The sequence below is a fragment of the Macrotis lagotis genome, chromosome 1 (assembly GCF_037893015.1).
Source record: "Macrotis lagotis isolate mMagLag1 chromosome 1, bilby.v1.9.chrom.fasta, whole genome shotgun sequence".
Lineage (NCBI taxonomy): Eukaryota > Metazoa > Chordata > Mammalia > Peramelemorphia > Peramelidae > Macrotis > Macrotis lagotis.
Window position 1 is genome coordinate 356,539,244 of NC_133658.1, and position 17,816 is coordinate 356,557,059.

The following is a 17,816-nucleotide window of genomic DNA, read 5'->3' on the forward strand; positions in this document are numbered from 1 at the left end:
AGGATGTGTCTTCTTGTTTCTCATATTCCTGGAGCTTAGCACAGTGCTACTAGGCTTCTTATCCAAACACACTGTCTCTCCTCATCAGCAGCCATGCTACAAGCTCCCAGGAAGCCAGGCCTGTGTCTGTCATTAAATTCTTCAAAGTAGTGTGATACTGGGCCAGGCAGACTCTAAAGGCTCAAGTAAAGTGGGGGGAAAGGATAGATCCACCACTGGATGAACAGTCAGTGGGAGCAGGAATAGAGTGCAGGCTGGTAAAACTAGACACAATCAATAATATAAAAATGTGTGTAGCACCATGTATAACCTAAATCAAATTATTTGCTATCCTAGGGTATGAAAAGAGAAGGGTGGAAGGAAGAAAAATTTCAAAAACGAATATTGAAAATTATCTTTACATATAATTGGAAGAATAAATAATTTAAAAAATTAAAATTAAAAAATATCTACCGAGCTGCCGATTTTCTTATTCTGAAGCACTGAGATTGGAAGAGCCTGAGTTTGTCTGATCATATGCCAACTGACAGGAGCATCAGGCAATAGTAGGAAATAACTTTGGCAAACAGAAACAAGAGGGGTGTTGTGGCAGCAATCACTCATGGCTTGGACCTTGTGCTATAGTTAATCCCCATGAGTAGCAAGAAGTATTCCCCCTGATGCTTTCTTTATTCCTGCCCTCCCAAGATTATTCGAAGATATAGATAAGGGAAGACAGGAACAGAGGGCCAGAAAGGAGTCCAAGTTCAATTTAGCAAACATGTGAAATGCTTATTATGGACAGGTGTGCTAGGTGTAAGGCGGTGGTGGGGTGGGGTGAGGAGATATACAGCTGTAGTAACTCAGATCAAGGTCTGCCTTCATGGATCTCACAATCCAGTGGGGAGGTGGGGATACAACACTTGCATAACTATATTAGATTGTGGTTAGTTGAATAAAGGAGGGGCATACAAAATGTGGGAAATCTGAAGGGGCAAAGATAACTCATGGGTTGGCTCAAGAGACTGAGGCGAGTGCCTTATTAGAAAACATAGTTTTAGGGATTGGGTCCCTCCTGACAAACTGAGGATTTTGGTATTTTTTTTTCTTTCTCCTAAATTTCTGGTAGGAATCTGGCTTTTTTCTGAAGTACAGTAAACAGCTGAGAGCATGGAATGAGTTAGCTCTCTAGGAGTAGGGGGTCAGCTTCACCTGGCTTCTCCCTCTTCAAAGCGTTGAAATGTCATTGCTTTCCTGGGCTCCTGATTCCAGACCTCACTAATCCCATAATGCCAGGTGATCCTGAGAAGCATAGTTTTGGGGGACCCTTCAGTTTATTTTAGCCAACCTTCTCCACCCAGGAACTGACCTGAAGCTGTAGCTGTTCAGAATTTTGCTCCCTTGCCTTGGCCTGTAAGAATAGGGCTGCCTCTTGTAGGTTCCAGATGCTGGTCTCACTCTCAGCCAGAGAACGTGCCAAGGCTTGGGCCTTCTCTCGCCACTCGATTTCCCGGGCCTCTGTTTGCCTCAGGGCTTTCTTCATTCGCTCAAGCTCCTCCTGAAGCTTGGTCTCCTCCAAAGACACAGGCAATATCTCACGCAGGGACATCTTCATCATCCCCATCTCACAGGTTTTCTCCTCTTCATCTTCCTCTAGGCTGTGGCTTTCATAAGACTCCTGTCCCTGTCTCTGCCCTTTTCTGGACAGGGACAAATGGAGATGCCTGAGATTCTCTCTCAGGACCTTGCCCTCTTCTTTTTCCTCCCCTTTGCCCAGCTGGATCAGAGCTGCCTCTTGCTGCTGCCCTTTTTCCTTGAGGTGCCTCAGCTCCTGGTCCCTCCGTGCCAGAGTCAGCTGCAGCTGCTGGACTGTCTCTTGGTGCTGCAGCTGCTGCTCTCTGATCTCATTCTCTCGCTCCCTCAGGGCCTCCTCCAGGTGTCGGGCCTGTATCTGACAAGAGTCCAAGGCTGCCTGCAGAGCAGCTGCACTGACTTCCAACCGCCGGCTCAATTCGGCCTGCTGGAGGAGCTCCTGATCTTTCTCCTGAAGGGAAACCTGTGCTGCTCTGAGGGTCTCCTGGAGAACCTGGATCTGGCCTGTTGCAGGTTCTTCCCACTGACTGGACTCTGCCTGCTGGTCCCTGGCCTGTGCCTCCTGCTTGTGTCCCTGTTCTGTCCACTGTTGTCGCAGGGCCTCCAGAACCTTTTCTTGTTCCTGAAACTCAGTTCTGAGATCTCTAAGCAGCTCTTCCAAAGCTTGAACCTGCAGCTCTGCAGCTGTCTGTTGTTGCTGCACCTTCCAGTTCTGTTCCTTCTGGGCCTCAATTGCCTGCTCACGTTCCTCCAGAGCTGCCCTGGCCTGTTCCAGGGATGATTGCAGAATGCTCACCTGCTGTTCCTGGCTTTCCTGCTGCTCCTGCACCTTTTTCTGGAGGGATTCCAGATCTTGCTCTTTGGCCAGCAGAATCTCTTGCACTCTGTCCAGCTGGTTCTGCAGAGCCCTTTCCCTAGATTCCCCTCTCTCCTGGGCTTTCTTAGCATGCTGTTGCTGGGTCTCCAACTCTTGATCTTTCTGAGTTAAGAGCCGTGTCAACTCCCCAATCTTTCTCCGAAGGCCCTGCAATTGCTCCTCCTGCTGTTCTCCATACTGTTGGAAGATTTGTATCTTCTCCCTCTGGTACTCGACCTCCTTCTCCTTGTCTCTCAGAATCAGCTTCATGTGCTCCAGACTGCCTCGCTGGGCCTTGGACTGCCCCCTTTCCTCCTCTTCCCGCTCAATCATGAGTTGTCTTTGGGACTCAATTTCCCTGTCTTTTTCCCTCAAGGCCAATTTCATCTGTTCAAGGTCTTCCTTTAATAATTTGTTCTGCAACATTCTTTGATCTTCCAGGGCCAGAATTTTCTCTTCTTGTAGTGCCAACTCCTGGTCTCTCTTCTCTAGGTCCCAAGTAAGTTGATTCTTCTGTTTCTTGAGCTCCTCCATTTGGTCTCTATGAGATTTCATCTCCTGACTTTTCTCCTCAAGATCTGCTGTTAGGAGAGCACTATGGTTTTCTAACTCTTGAATCCGTTTGTTCTGTGACTGTATCTCCTGACTTCTCTCCTCCAAGTCCAAAGTTAGATGGGTCAGAGTGGTCCTTTGCATTTCTCTTTGGTTCTCTAAGTCCTCAACCTTTTTTTTCTGGGATTCTATTTCTTGATGATTGTCTTTAACTTCTAAAGCCAAATGTTCTAAAGAGATCAACTGGTTTTCAAGATCTTGAATCTGTTCTCTCTGGAACTCTATCACTTGCATTTTCCTCTGCAAATCTAAAGCCTGATGTTCAAGGATGTTTCCCTGAATTTCTTGCTTTTTGTCAAGCTCTTCTATCTGCTCTCTCAGTGATCTTATCTGCCTCTCTTTCTCTTCCAAGGATCTAGGCAGATGTTCTAGCACAGCTTTCTGTTTCTCCAGATCTCGGATCTGTTCTTGTTGGGATTCCAGTGCTTGACTTCTCTGCTCTAGGTTCAGAGACAGTTGTTCTTGCACAACTTTTTGTGTTTCTCTCTGCTCTTCAAGTTTTTGAATTGTTCCCTGCAGGGCTTCTAGTTCCTTTTCTCTCTTAGAAAGGGAACAGGTCAGGAAATCAAGATTGTCCTGTAGGGCCTTCCCTTGGGCCACTTTCTGTTCATCCCTCTTCTTCAGGGTCTCTGCTCTCGCCCGCTCACTTTCTGCTTCTTCATTCTTCTGTCTCAGAGCTGACTGTGTTGCTCTCAGTTCTTCTTCCAGGGCTTCTAAGGCACTAGCTTGTGCCTCAGTAGCTGCAACTGATGTTTGAAGGTGTTCTACCTCTGATAACAAATTTTCCTTGACTGCCCACAACATTTCTCGTTCTTTCTGAAAAGAAAAATAGAAGTGTCTTAAAAAATGAACTACCTATTGCCATGATCTACCCTGAAGGGCAAGGCTTGAGCAAATCATTCCCAATTTATCAAGTAGTTCACTGAGATACAGAGACTTTTAAGTCTAAAGTCATACTGCTTTATATGTGAAGTCTGGACTAGAATCAAGTTGCAGAATCCTTGCACTCCAAGGGACTTCAAGAAGAAAAGTTTCACAAATTGTCTATATGAATGTGATAGAACACTGTTGTTCTATAAAAAATCAAGACAAGCGGGGGACTTCAGAATAGTCTGGAGTGACCTGCATGAACTGATGCTGGGTGAAGTGAGCAGAACCAGAAGAACATACAGGTGATGATCAACTATGTACAATAATCAAAGACAATTCTAAAAGACTGGTGTTGGAAAATATTATTCATACCCAGAAAAGGAACTATGGAGTTTAAATGCAGACCAAAGCTTTCTATTTTCAATTTTAAAAGTCTGTCTTATGTTTTTTAACTAATGTTCTTTTTTTTCTGTTTTGATTTGATTTCACAACATATGGATTTATGTTTAGCAAGGTTATATACATGTACAGCCTCTATCAGGGTGCTTTCTGTTAGGGGGAAGGGGAGGAAGGGAGGGAGAAAAATGGGAAACTAAAAATCTTTCAAAAAAAATTACCACTGCATGTGGATGGAAAAGTAAATAAAATATTAAAAAGAAAAAAGAAGAAAAACCTCCTGTCTCTGGGCATGTCAGCTTTCCAGATTCATGCCTTAATACTCTTTTCACCTAATTCTGCCATCTTGGAATTCTGGGACATGAGTAGTTTGAAAATAATTCTGCTCCCATCCCTAGAGCCCTGAAGAGAATGGCCAATGTAGGTCATTCTGTCCTTTGCCAAATAATATTCACTACTGTATTAAGTGTCACCTCTGGAATTTCATCTTTGTAATTCTTATTAGGTAATAATACAATAGCACAAGTCTTAGGAGAACAACTGGAAAAGTAGGGCCAAATTCTTAGCCCTCAAAAATTATTCATATAAAATTGTTAGATGATTCCTATATTTTGACTGAATAATGAAAACTGTAAAAGACAAGGCCCCAGATTCTCCTGTGTAACAGGACATGGTAGTTAATTGAGGCTCTTCTCATTCTCATTCAATTTCCATTTCCTAGGAAGTCAAAAAATTAGTATCCTTCTAGAATTAAGGGCAAATATACATTAAAATCAATTTCACCAAACAGATGAGAACATGGTCTGCCATACACTTGGCCACAGATGTGTTTGAAAGGATATCTCTGTTGGGGTAGTACCTGAATAGGTCAACAGTACAAAAGAAGAGACTGAAGGGGACCAATTCAAAAAAGGAATAGGGAATGAAAGTGAAAGTTTGAACTACAGCTAACATTGAGGAGTAGCCCTTGTCCCATAATTTCTATTTCACAGTGTCCCAAATTCTTGCTCAGAGGAGTTAGAGGGAAAGAATTGAAGAGAAATAAAATTCTTAATCCAGAGAAAACAACTGAATGAAGATCCTTCAAGATCCTGCCAGCAATTCTTAGGACAAAATACAGGTACTAAGACATAAGGAACAGGGCAATGGGAGGTCATAATTAAATTTGGAGCAGGCTATAGTCTTGGGCTCTAGGATCCTTGGGAACCACGTTTCTTGACAACTTGGGAACAATTTTTCTGTTTTAGAAGGGAACTTAGAGCAGTCCTGGCCCTGAGGCAAGAATGTCTCACCTGGGCTTCTGTCCTTTGCTGCTCAGCACTCTTCAGGCTGTGCTGTAGGGAGGTCACTCTCCCCTGAAGTGTAGCCAACTCTGTCTCCAAGGAGCTCTGCTCCCCCTCCCATTTCAATTTCTCTGTGGGAGGAGAGGAAGGGGATGTAGAGAGAGCAAATAGCAAGGGGAAGCATAGAGAAGAGGATGTGGAGGGGAGTTAGGAGAAAAGAAGAAGTTATATGACTTTTGCAAATCTGAAAGTTGGGCAACTCCTTGGGTTCTGGGTATATCTTTAATATCACATCTGTGCTCTCATTACCAGGTCCTAGGACTCCTCTAGCTACCATTTCAATACTATTTTCAACTTAATTGGTTGCTGCCCCAATACAGCCAATTATGCTTCCCTATTGTATCAAGAGTGCCCATCTTTCAACCACGCTGCCCAGAGTAACAATGTCCCTGATGAGTTATGATATATGAATGTTATGGAATACTACTGTTCTATAAGAAACCATGAATGGTCAGACTCTAGAGAAGCATGGAAGAATTATTTGAAGTGATGCTGAGTGAAGGGAGTAGAGTATTAACAACTCTGTGAGATGATCAACTTTGATGGATGCAGCTCCTTAGCAGTTCAGAGAGCTAGGACAACCCTATGAGACCAGCTATGGACAATGCTATCCCTATCCAGAGGAAAAAAAAAAAACCAAACAAACCCCAAAACCCCTACATAATCTGAATGAACACTACATTCGTTTTAAAAAAAATTCCTGTGTTATTTCTTTCATATTTCATTTCTTTCCCCTTAATCCTAATTCCTCATACCAAAAATGACTAATCTGTAAACATGTTAAACACAAATGTGTATGTACAATATTCACCTGTTTGCTGCTGAGGGAGGGGAATGGGAAGGGAGGAAGGAAGGAAATTATGTAACTTAAAAATATACACATGCATGTGGATGAATGTTGAAAAACTTTCATAACATATAATTGGAAAAATAAAATATCAATTAAAAAAGAAAAAGAAATAAATGCTAATAAGGGAATATAAAAAAATATCCTTGGTACATGGACATACTACAAAGGGAGCAGATAAGAAGCCTCCTTGACCTATATATCCCTACTTTTCTTGCTGCTAGCTATCATCACTCCCCCCAGTCTTATTCATTTCAGGGTGGGCCACCCACCTTACCTTTCTGATTCTGGGAGAGTAGTTTCTGAAGCTCCTGAACTTTAGTAGAAAATTGGTTGCGTTCAGTCTCAGCTTGAGACAGATGTTGCTCCAGCTTTTCAACTTGACATTTCATATCATCCTATGGGAGGAAGGAGGAACTCAGCAAATATTCTGACTGGGGTGAAGGCAGGGGAAAGGGGAATTCAAAGTTTGAAATAATGGCAACCTCCATGTTACCGTGGGACCAGTTGTGTAAGTTTCATCTATTCAATTAGATCCAATATCCTTGAGAAGACCCAGAGACTATGTCTTTTACTTATTATAAGGGCAGCACAATGCCTATCCTATATAGAGTTTTCTACATGTTAGTTCTCTCAGTAGTATTCTCTTCTGCAGAAAGGGGAAGTTATAGACAGGGCATCGATATCAAATAACAACTGGGGAAAGAGGATAAATTGGTTGGCATCAATCAGTGTGCTACTTTTCTGAAGTTAGTCTCATTCATTTCAAATCCCAGAGGATCAGGCTGAGACCAGGTCATTCAGTAGTTCTGGTCCAGTCCTGAGGTTCTTTCTAACCTCCTCTCCCTTGAGATTTTTTCCCTATCTCCTTCAAGGTCCAACTCAAGTCTCTTTTCCTCTAGGAAGTCTTCACTAATCACTCTAACTTACAGAGTTCTTTATCAGTGACACATACGAAATATCATGTACTACCCATAATACTTTTCATTTTTGTATATTTTGTCTCTTCAATTAGAGTCAAAGCCCTCCAGGGCCTTGATCGAGAACCATGCTTGTCTTAGTATTCTCCTTTAGTGTCTAATGTGGTGGGGTCAAATACAGAATCACAGCATTGTAGAATGTTAGGACTAATGAAAGGACTAATCTCATCTCATTTTGTGAAGGTGGAAGATGTTCGATAAGTATTTCTGATTGGCTAGAAAACTAATTGGAGGGATATAGCTTAGTCTGAAACCTTGGGAACATCTTAAAAGATGACAATCTCAACTTCTAGGAAGCTCCGGTATCAGTATAATCTTTCTGGAATCTTGAAACCAAAACTGATTCAGTCTTGGCTAGATTATCATGAAAGGGACTAAATCCCTGTGATTTATTGAACTGATCTCAAGAATTTGATGTTAGACAGTATATCTGCACCAGTCAAGACAAGAGAGCTAAAAGAGAAGAGGTAAGGTAATAGAGACTCCAAAATGAGACACGAGGCCATATACCCGAACATGATGAGCCCTCCAGATGTCTTGTTGGAGTTTGTGAAGAGCAGATGCAACATCCTCAGTAGTGAAGTTAGTTAGAGTTATCTGGCTTTTAAGGAAATTCTCTGTATTTTCTTGTTCTGAAAAAATGAGAAAAGAGGGACAGACATTATCTTCAGAACTAGCTATCTTAGATAATAAGAAGGAGCTAATGTTCAGTCAGAGATCCCTCTTTATGAATCTATCTACTCTCCCTTTGGCCTAGACTCAAAGGCTACCTTCTCTTCCTCCTTCACCAGTAAGTTCATTCTCCACCAGAGAAATTTAATTTCCTTTCTTTCTCAGGGTCCCCACCCTGTCTTTTCACTGGGCCCGACTCACCTGGCCCCAATGCCTTGGGGCTCCAGGAAAGGGGAGAGGAATCTCCAGCACCATTCAGCTCTGGCTTGCTTTCAACTGCAGTTCCAAAGGTATGCTGTAGGATGGAATGGAGACTGGCTAGCTGTGCTTGAGCCTGATGTCCATGTTCCTGTTCTAAAATCAGAGCCCCTACTTGGTTTTCCAAACTGCAAAGCTGTAGCTGCAGCTGGGCTGCCTTGGCTTCTTGTGTCCACAGTGAGGCCCTCAACTGCTCCTCCGCCTTTTGTGATGTTTCCAACTTCTCCAAAAGTATTTCTTGATCCAGAAGAGAAGCTTCCTTTTTCTGCACTTCTTCTTTCAGGAACTGTACCTGATGGGGAAGGAACACACGCAATGGGAGAGGGAAAAAGAAGAAAGGAGAACATTTCTAGAGGCAGCTAGATCGTTCAGAAGACAAAACATTGGGCCTGGAGTCTGGAAGGCCTGAGTTCAAATACAGTCTCAAACACCCTGGCCAAGTCACTTAATGTTTGCCTCAGTTTCCTGAGTACAATAGTCCTTATATGGATACTTATTTCCTTCCCCATCTTGGAGGAGAGACTTATGATGAAACAAGTAATACACATGATGACAGAAGCAGGATCCAAAAACAGGCTGGCACAATGGGTCAAATAAGATAACATTTAATAAAGATAAATGTAGCCTTATATTTTAGTTTAAATCATTAACTTCACAAATACCTGACAGGGAAAGCATGAGTACAAAGTATCCAAGTTTATCAAACAAGATATGCAAGTCTTCATGGAATACAAATTTAACATGGTGGGCAAAATTGCTAATGAGATGTTGCATTATGAGACTCAAAGCCTCTAGTCTCAGGACTAGAGAGGTGAGAGAGTGCCCTGGGTCAAACTCCTCCTATAGCATTGTGTTATTTTCTGTCTGCCCTATTTCAGGAAGGGCCTTTCTAAGCAGAAGGGTGACCATGTCAAAGGATATGCAAAGGCAATTTACAGATGAGGAAATCAAAGCGATCCATAGTCATATGAAAAATTGCTCTAAATCATTACTTATTAGAGAAATTCAAATTAAAGCATCTCTGAGGTACCACCTCACACCTCTCAGACTGGTCAATATGACCAGAAAGGACAATGAGCATTGTTGGAAGGATTATGGGAAATCTGGGACACTAATACATTGTTGGTGGAACTGTGAACTCATCCAACCTTTCTGGAGAACAATCTGGAATTATGCCCAAAGGGCAACAAAATTTGCATACCCTTTGATCCAGCAATACCACTACTGGGTCTATACCCTGAAGAGATGATGAAAAAGGGTAAAATCATCACTTGTACAAAAATATTCATAGCAGCCCTATTTGTGGTAGCAAAGAATTGGAAATAAAGTAAATGTTCTTCAATTGGAGAATGGCTTAGCAAACTGTGGTATATGTATGTCATGGAACACTATTGTTCTATTAGAAACCAGGAGGGATGGGAATTCAGGGAAGCCTGGAAGGATTTGCATGACCTGATGCTGAGTGAGATGAGCAGAACCAGAAAAACACTGTACACCCTAACAGCAACATGGGAGTGGATGATCAACCTTGAAGGACTCGCTCATTCCATCAGTGCAACAATCAGGGACAATTTGGGGTATCTGTGATGGAGAAAGCCATCTGTATCCAGAGAAAAAACTGTGGAGTTTGAACAAAGACCAAAGATTATTTATTACCTTCAATTTAGGGGAAAAAACCCTGATATCTTATTGTCTGATCTTGCTATCTCTTTTATTTTATGTTTCTTCCTTAAGGATATGATTTTCTCTCTCATCACATCCAATTTGGATCAGTGTATACCATGGAAACAATGTAAGGACTGGCAAACTGCCTTCTGTGGGGGGGAGGGAAGTAAGATTAGGGGAAAAATTGTAAAACTCAAAATAAATAAAGTCTTTAAAAAAAGAGGAGGGGCAGCTAGGTGGTGCAGTGGATAAAGCATTGGCCCTGGAGTCAGGAGTACCTGGGTTCAAATCTGGGCTCAGACACTTAATAATTACCTAGCTGTGTGGCCTTGGGCAAGCCACTTAAACCCATTTGCCTTGCAAAAAACTAAAAAAAATAAAAATAAAAAAAAGAAGGGTAACCATGATTGTAAAGGATCATTCCATAAAGATCCCAGTTGAATGAAGTAGGGACATGTTACTTGGAGAAGAAAATATGTGGAGTGTTTTTATTTAGAGGACCACTAGAGGTCCCAAATATAAAGAATTAAGAGAAATATGGAAAAATTTCTACAAACTGATAATAAAAACATCTAGGTGGTCCATTAGCTAGAGTCAGGAAAGCCCTGAGTTTGAATCCTGACTCATTTAATCTCTTAGGGTTCATTTCCTCATATGTAAAAATGGGGGAAAAATTAGCACCTATTACCTCCCAAGGTCCTTGTGAGAAACAAACTTTAAAGCATTATATAAATATTAGCTATTATTACAGAATAAGAGAAACTGAGTTAGGAAAATAAAACATACAATTAGAATACTGTAAAAGAGAGGAATACTATAAGAAGGCTGAGAGTGGTGTCTTGGCAATGGCTAATCTTGCTCTCAGAAATGAATCCCCCCCCTCTCTCTTTTCCTTATAAAGATAGGACACTGCCAAGGCAGCATGTTGCAAATGCCATCATACATGGTTACTGTGTCATACTGTTTTGTTTAAGTGCTTTTTCACTGTTGTAAGGGAAAACTTACTTGATCGTATGTGTTGGGAGGTAGGCATATTCAGAAACAAAAGACCTCAATAAGGAATTATGAAAGATCTTTCTCGAGGGCAGAGGCTGAGAAGGCCTTTACCATGGGAAGAAGGGAAAGGGCAAAGGAGACATGAAGGTACCTGCGCACTCAGTTGCTCCTGTTCTCCCTGGGCTTCCTTCACATTCTGGCGCAGGGAGCTCAGCTCTTGCTGTTGGACTAAATTGGCCTCTCCTAAGATGAAGAGTGTTTGTTCCTTCTCCTCTAGTGACTGAACTAGGCTGCAAAGAAAAGGAAGGAACTAAGACCACTTTTACCTGTTCCTCTGCCTAGCTGGTCATGTCTTCTAAATACTACAAATCTATAAAACAATAACTAACAAGATCTAGTAAAGAAGAGACACTGGATTTTACAACTAGTATTTCTGACAAAGGATTCATTTCCAAAATATACAGAGTGGAGTGGCTAGGTAGAGCACTGCCCTGGAGTCAGGAGTACCTGAGTTCAAATCTGGCCTCAGACGCTTAATAATTACCTAGCTGTGTGACCCTGGGCAAGCCACTTAACCCCATTTTCCCTGCAAAAACCTAAAAAAATTAAAAAATAAAACATACAGAGAACTGAGTCAAATTTTCAAAAAAAAAAGCCATTCCCCAATTGACAAAGGGTTAAAGGATATGCAAAGGCAATTTACAGATGGGGAAATCAAAGCGATCCGTAGTCATATGAAAAATTGCTCTAAATCATTATTAGAGAAATACAAATTAAACCATCTCTGAGGTACCACCTCACACTTCTCAGACTGGCCAATATGACCAGAAAGGACAATGATCAATGTTGGAAGGGATGTGGGAAATCTGGGACACTAATACATTGTTGGTGGAGTTGTGAACTCATTCAGCCTTTCTGGAGAGCAATTTGGAATTATGCCCAAAAGGCAACAAAAGTGTACACACCCCTTGATCCAGCAATACCACTACTGGGGCTACACCCTGAAGAGATGATGAAAAAGGGTAAAAACATCACTTGTACAAAAATATTCATAGCAGCCCTGTTTGTGGTGGCAAAGAATTAGAAATTAAGTAAATCTCCTTCAACTGGGGAATGGCTTAGCAAACTGTGGTATATGTATGTCATGGAACACTATTGCTTTATTAGAAACCAGGAGGGATGGGAATTCAGGGAAGCCTGGAAGGATTTGCATGAACTGATGCTGAGTGAGATGAGCAGAACCAGAAAAACACTGTACACCCTAACAGCAACATGGGGGTGATGATCAACCTTAATGGATTTCCTCATTCCTTCAGTGCAACCAGGGACAATTTTGGGCTATCTGCAATAGAGAATACCATCTGTATTCAGAAAAGAATTGTGGAGTTTGAACAAAACCCAAAGACTATTACCTTCAATTTAGAAAAACAACCCGTTATCTTATTATGTAATTTTGCAATCTCTTATACTTTATTTTTCTTCCTTAAGGATATGATTTCTCCCTCATCACATTCAACTGAGATCAATGGAAACAATGTAAAGACTGACAAATTACCTTATGTGGGTGGGGGGAAGAAGCAAGAATAAGGGGAAAATCATAAAACTCAAAATTAATAAAATCTTTCTAAAGAAAAAAAAAAGAAGAGACAGTGGAAATATAAGAATGGTCCAATCTCAAGGAAACTGTTTTAGTTCTGGGTTAGTTATCAAAGTGAGAGATGAGTTCTGTGGACCTAAGCCCAAACTAAAATGATTTCCCTGGGCTATTATTATCTCAGTTTTCTAAGTCAAAACTCCTTGACCCCCCCCCCCCCCAGTTTTGCTTTATCTTCTGTAGCCAATCAAGTCACCTATCAAAGCATTTCTTCTTTTCTAGTTCCATGACCCCCATAATTTGGACCTACCCCATATATATCTAATTACAAACAAATTATTTTAGTGATCTAGTCAGTTTTCATGATCCTTTCTCTATTCATTGGACCACTCTAGACAGCTAGTTCAGACAGACATGAGACTATTCCAGCCCTCTGTGATCTTTACTCTCTGACTGAACAACATATTTTGTCCCTTGACTATATTATTCTCTGGCATTATAATCTCTTCAGGTAGCATGGTGCAGTGGAAGAATGCTAGATGTGAAGTCAGAGGTTCAAATTCTAGTTCTGCTACCTATTACTTGGATGATCTTGACCAAGTCAATTAATTTCTTGGGGTCTCAGTTTCCTCATCTGTAACGTAAGGGGGTTGGACAAGATCAAGGTGTCAGGGTGGCCAGGTGGTGCAGTGGATAGAGCACCAGCCCTGGAGTCAGGAGTACCTGAGTTCAAATCTGGTCTCAGACACTTACTAATTACCTAGCCGTGTGGCCTTGGACAAGCCACTTAACCCCATTGCCTTACAAAAAAAACCTAAAAAAAAAAAAAAAGATCAAGGTGTCAAATTCACCAGCAGCAAGTTGCCAGACACAACCAGATTAAAATGTAATTGGAAGGGGCACCTAGGTGGCGCAGTGGATAGAGCACCGGCCTTGGAGTCAGGAGTACCTGAGTTCAAATTCAGCCTCAGACACTTGATAATTACCTAGCCGTGTGGCCTTGGGCAAGCCACTTAACCCCATTGCCTTACAAAAAAATAAAAAAATATAATTGGAAAATGTTTAATAAAATAAATAAAAATATAAAATAAATAAATTTTGAATTTGTAGTGTTCTAAGTTAATATGTGACTGCAAGGAAACATTTTTATTTAAGTTTGACACTGATGTACTAGATGACCACAAGGTTCCATTCAGTTCCAAAGCTATAGTCCTTTTATTTTCATGTAATTTTTTTTTAAGATTTTTTTTCAAGGCAATGGGGTTAAGTGGCTTGCCCAAGGCCACACGGCTAGGTAATTATCAAGTGTCTGAGGTCCCATTTGAACCCAGGTACTCCTGACTCCAAGGCCGGTGCTCGATTCACTGCACCACCTAGCCACCCCTATGTATGTAATTTTTGATGTAATCTGTATCTATTATGAGTCTTTACAACCACAATACTATCACATTTTTTCTGCATTGTTGTCACCCTCCTCCACACAAGAGTATACTTACTCATCTTCACTTTTCAGAATTTTTATCTTCTTTCAAGTTAAGATTCACTGATCCTTTCAGATGAAAAATGTTTACTCTCTCCTTACATTTTCTCTTTTCTAACCAGGATCTCTCCTTCACCTGTCATATTCTAGCTTTGTATCATAATTTCCAGGGTATATAGCACACTCTTCCTCAGACCCCAGTAAGCAAAATGTAAGCTCCTCATTAGTAGTTTTTATCTTTGTATTACTTAGGTCCTGGCATAATGTCAAGCTTATCACAAGGTCTAAATAAATGTCTTGAATAGTACTATTTTGGATATTCTCAATAGTGGTGATTTTTCCTACCTTGAAGGTAGATGGGATTTACAGAAGTGACGCAAAGTTATTTATTCACAAGTCTAGTATATAAGTAGGTTGCATGAGAAGGGAGCTAAGATGATAGAGTGAGAGCCAGCATTGTGGCCTAGCTCTTCCAACACATCTAATCTATAATAACCTAGAAAATGCATCAAACCAAATTCTCATCAGGAAAGCCAAGAAAAAATTACTATGAATCATTTTTCCAGCTCAAGGCAGCTCAGGAAGACAGAGATCTGTAAACACTGGCCAGGAGAAAAATAGGGAGGCAATAGCAGCAATAGGATTAAGAGCTGACAGGGATGGACAAGAAAAAAAAAAGCAACAGAATAGGAAGCACTAGAGCAAAGAGATCCTGGGGATCTCTGAACTAAGGCTGGGAGTATGCCATCTGGAAACTCTGTCATTCATTATTACCCATTTCCAGGTGAGAGATCCAAGATGAAGAGAAGTGGCTGTGACCTAGCTGAGTACTAGAAGTGTAATGAGCACAAAACAAATTCCAGAAACTCAGCTGTGTGGCTTAGCTGTGTGCCCAGGTGTAGAGTGGTGGATTTGTTCTCAATTAACCTCTCACTTAAACCTACAGAGGAAAAACCAGAGCAGAAGAACAAGACCAAAAAGGATCCAGCAATTCAGTCACTCTAAACCTGTAGAACCTCCCAGCATTGGCTGTGACTATTTCTATCAGCAGTCTAGTAAAACTCAACTACAGACAAGCCAACAGATTCAAACCCAGATCAGAACTCTCTGGATGATAATACCACTTTGGAAGCATCAAAAACTTGAAAGTCTCAGAATGAGCTCTAGAAGCAGCAGATATTCTACTTCTAAGTGAGTCAATCCTAATATAACATCCAATGTCAAGGAGTAGGCTGGAAGAATTAGCAAACAAAAAAAAGAAGTTGATTGTAAAGAACTAGTGACAGAGAAACTCAAACAAATAATGACTTGAAAACTTGAAAGCAAAGCCTCTAAAAACAACAGTAACAATAACAAAACCAGACTGGATACAAGACAATAAATATTCCTTGAAGAGATAAAGAAATGTAAAGCAAGAACCCCAATTTTTTTTAGGTTTTTTTTTTGCATGGCAGTGGGATTAAGTGGCTTGCCCAAGGCCACACAGCTAGGTAATTATTATGTGTCTGAGGCCAGATTTGAACTCAAGTACTCCTGACACCAGGGTAGGTGCTCTATCCCCTGCACCACCTAGCCACCCCCCCCCCAATTTTTTTAAACCAAAAGATCAGCAAAGGAAAAAAGTGGAAAAGAAATGAGAGCTGTCCAAGAAAATTACAAAAGACAAAAAGAGGTACAAAACCTTACTGAAGAAAGTAACTTCTAAATCAGAAATGATGAAAGCTAATGATTCCATGACATCTAGAACTAATAAAACAAAGTCAAAAGACAGAAAAAATGGAAGAAAATATGAAATATCTGACAGGAAAAATAGAGATCAAAGAGCAATAATTTAAGAATAACTTCTTTGAAAGCCATGAACAAAAAAAGAACCTAGGCATTGTTTCATGAAATTATTTGGGTAAAGTAGAAACTGAAAGATTCCACTAGTCATATGCTTAAAGAAATTCCAAAATGAAAATTCCTAGGAATGCTGTAGCTGGACCTCTAGCCAAGATGGCAATGTGAAGCTAACATGCTCCTGGAGCTATTCCCTACAGAAGATAAATGAGGCCTCTGTATTAACATTAAAGCTACAGATCCCACCAAGAAAAAGAAAAGATCCAAAGAAGTTTTCAACAGTAGAAATCATGAAGGATCTTCAGTGAAGGTCTGTCTCTTTGAGGGAAAGGGGGAAAGTAAAATCAAGTGAGGCTGGAGACGGGGAAAGCCAGCAGAAGGCTTTAAGCCACAGTGCAGTCCAGGTCCCAACAGCTAGAGAGCAAGTCAGCAAAGAGGGTCCCAACCCCAAACAGAAGTCTGAACCCTGGGAATACTGGGCAAAAGACAGGACTTGGTTGGGAACAAACCATTGTATAGGCAGAACCTGGACATAAAGGGGAAAATAAAACTTTGCAAAGGCAAGACCTAGACTGCATAGGCAACATCTTGACCAACAACAAACCAGAGATCAGAAACAGCATAAAAAGCTTGGATTTATACTCTCTATACCCCAGAAGAAGAGCCAACAAAGATCAGCAACAAAGCTAAAAGAGCGCTCACCATAGAAAAACTATTTTACAGATAAAGATGATAATGCCATGTCTGAAGAAGTCAGTGAAAAATTTCTTACAGAGGAAGTCTCAAAAGAGTCTATGAATTGGACTCAAATCCAAAAGTTCATAGAAGAACCTAAAATGAATTTAAAAACCAAGGAAGAGAGGAAGAAGAAAAATGGAAAAAAAAGAAATGAAAGTCATGCAGGAAAATTATGAAAAATTGACCAAAGTTATCAACTCTGTCAAAAGTAAAAATAACCAACTGGAAAAGGAAACAAGAGCTAATAGAAGAAAACTAAACCCTAAAAAAATATAATTAAACAAATAGAGGCCAATGAATCTACAAAACTACAAGATTCCATCAAACAAAATAAAAAGGCTGAAAAAAAATGAAGGAAAATGTAAAGAACTTTTAGGGAAAGAAAATTACCTAGAAACTAGATCCAGGAGAGATAATTTAAGAATCACTGGACTACTAGAAAGCCTAGATCAAAAAAAGAACCTGGATAACATCATGTAGGAAATTATCAGGGAAAACTGTCCAAATCTGCTAGAATAAGAATACAACCAATGAAAGAATACACAGAACTCCCCCCCCCAAAAAAGAATACACAGAACTCCACCCCAAGATAAAAATTCTAAGAGCCATTATAACCAAATTCCAAAACTTTCAAATAAAGGAGAAAATTTGGCAAACTGCAAAAAGGAAACAATTTAAAAACAAAAGAAACCAAATCAGACTCACACAAGATCTATTAGCCTCAACACCGAAGGACTGGAAAACCTTGAATACCATATATTGGTGGACAAAGGACCTGGGATTACAACCAAGAATTTACTGTCCTGCAAAATTCAATGTATACTTTCAGGAGAAAAGATGGATGTTAATGAAACAGAGGACTTCCAAAATTTCTTGACAAAAAGACCAGAGAATTCAATCACCAAATACATAACTCAAGAGATGCATAAAAAAGTAAATGAAAAGGAGGACAAAACAAATGTCAGTCAAGACTATCAAATTGTATACAACCCTAAAGGGGAAATGTAACACTTATAGCTCTTGAGAATTGTACTTATCTTAAAATAAATAAAGGGTCAAATATAATTGGAGAGATTGAATTTAGAAGATATGGGTATG

General features: G+C 40.5%; 1 protein-coding gene across 4 annotated transcripts in view; it reads right to left on the reverse strand.

Annotated features, from left to right (window-relative positions):
• The window catches only part of CEP250 (centrosomal protein 250), a 61,694-nt gene that overhangs the window by 14,064 nt on the left and 29,814 nt on the right, over positions 1 to 17,816 (reverse strand). For 3 of the 4 annotated variants that reach the window (XM_074212071.1, XM_074212069.1, XM_074212068.1), the window contains exons 23-28: positions 11,215 to 11,357; positions 8,350 to 8,694; positions 7,987 to 8,108; positions 6,774 to 6,894; positions 5,599 to 5,720; positions 1,349 to 3,856 (exon numbers count right to left, since the gene is read on the reverse strand). In XM_074212071.1, the coding sequence (XP_074068172.1) occupies positions 1,349 to 3,856; positions 5,599 to 5,720; positions 6,774 to 6,894; positions 7,987 to 8,108; positions 8,350 to 8,694; positions 11,215 to 11,357 (3,361 nt within the window). The remainder of the gene's footprint in view (positions 1 to 1,348; positions 3,857 to 5,598; positions 5,721 to 6,773; positions 6,895 to 7,986; positions 8,109 to 8,349; positions 8,695 to 11,214; positions 11,358 to 17,816) is intronic. The other variant, XM_074212070.1, reaches the window with a different exon arrangement.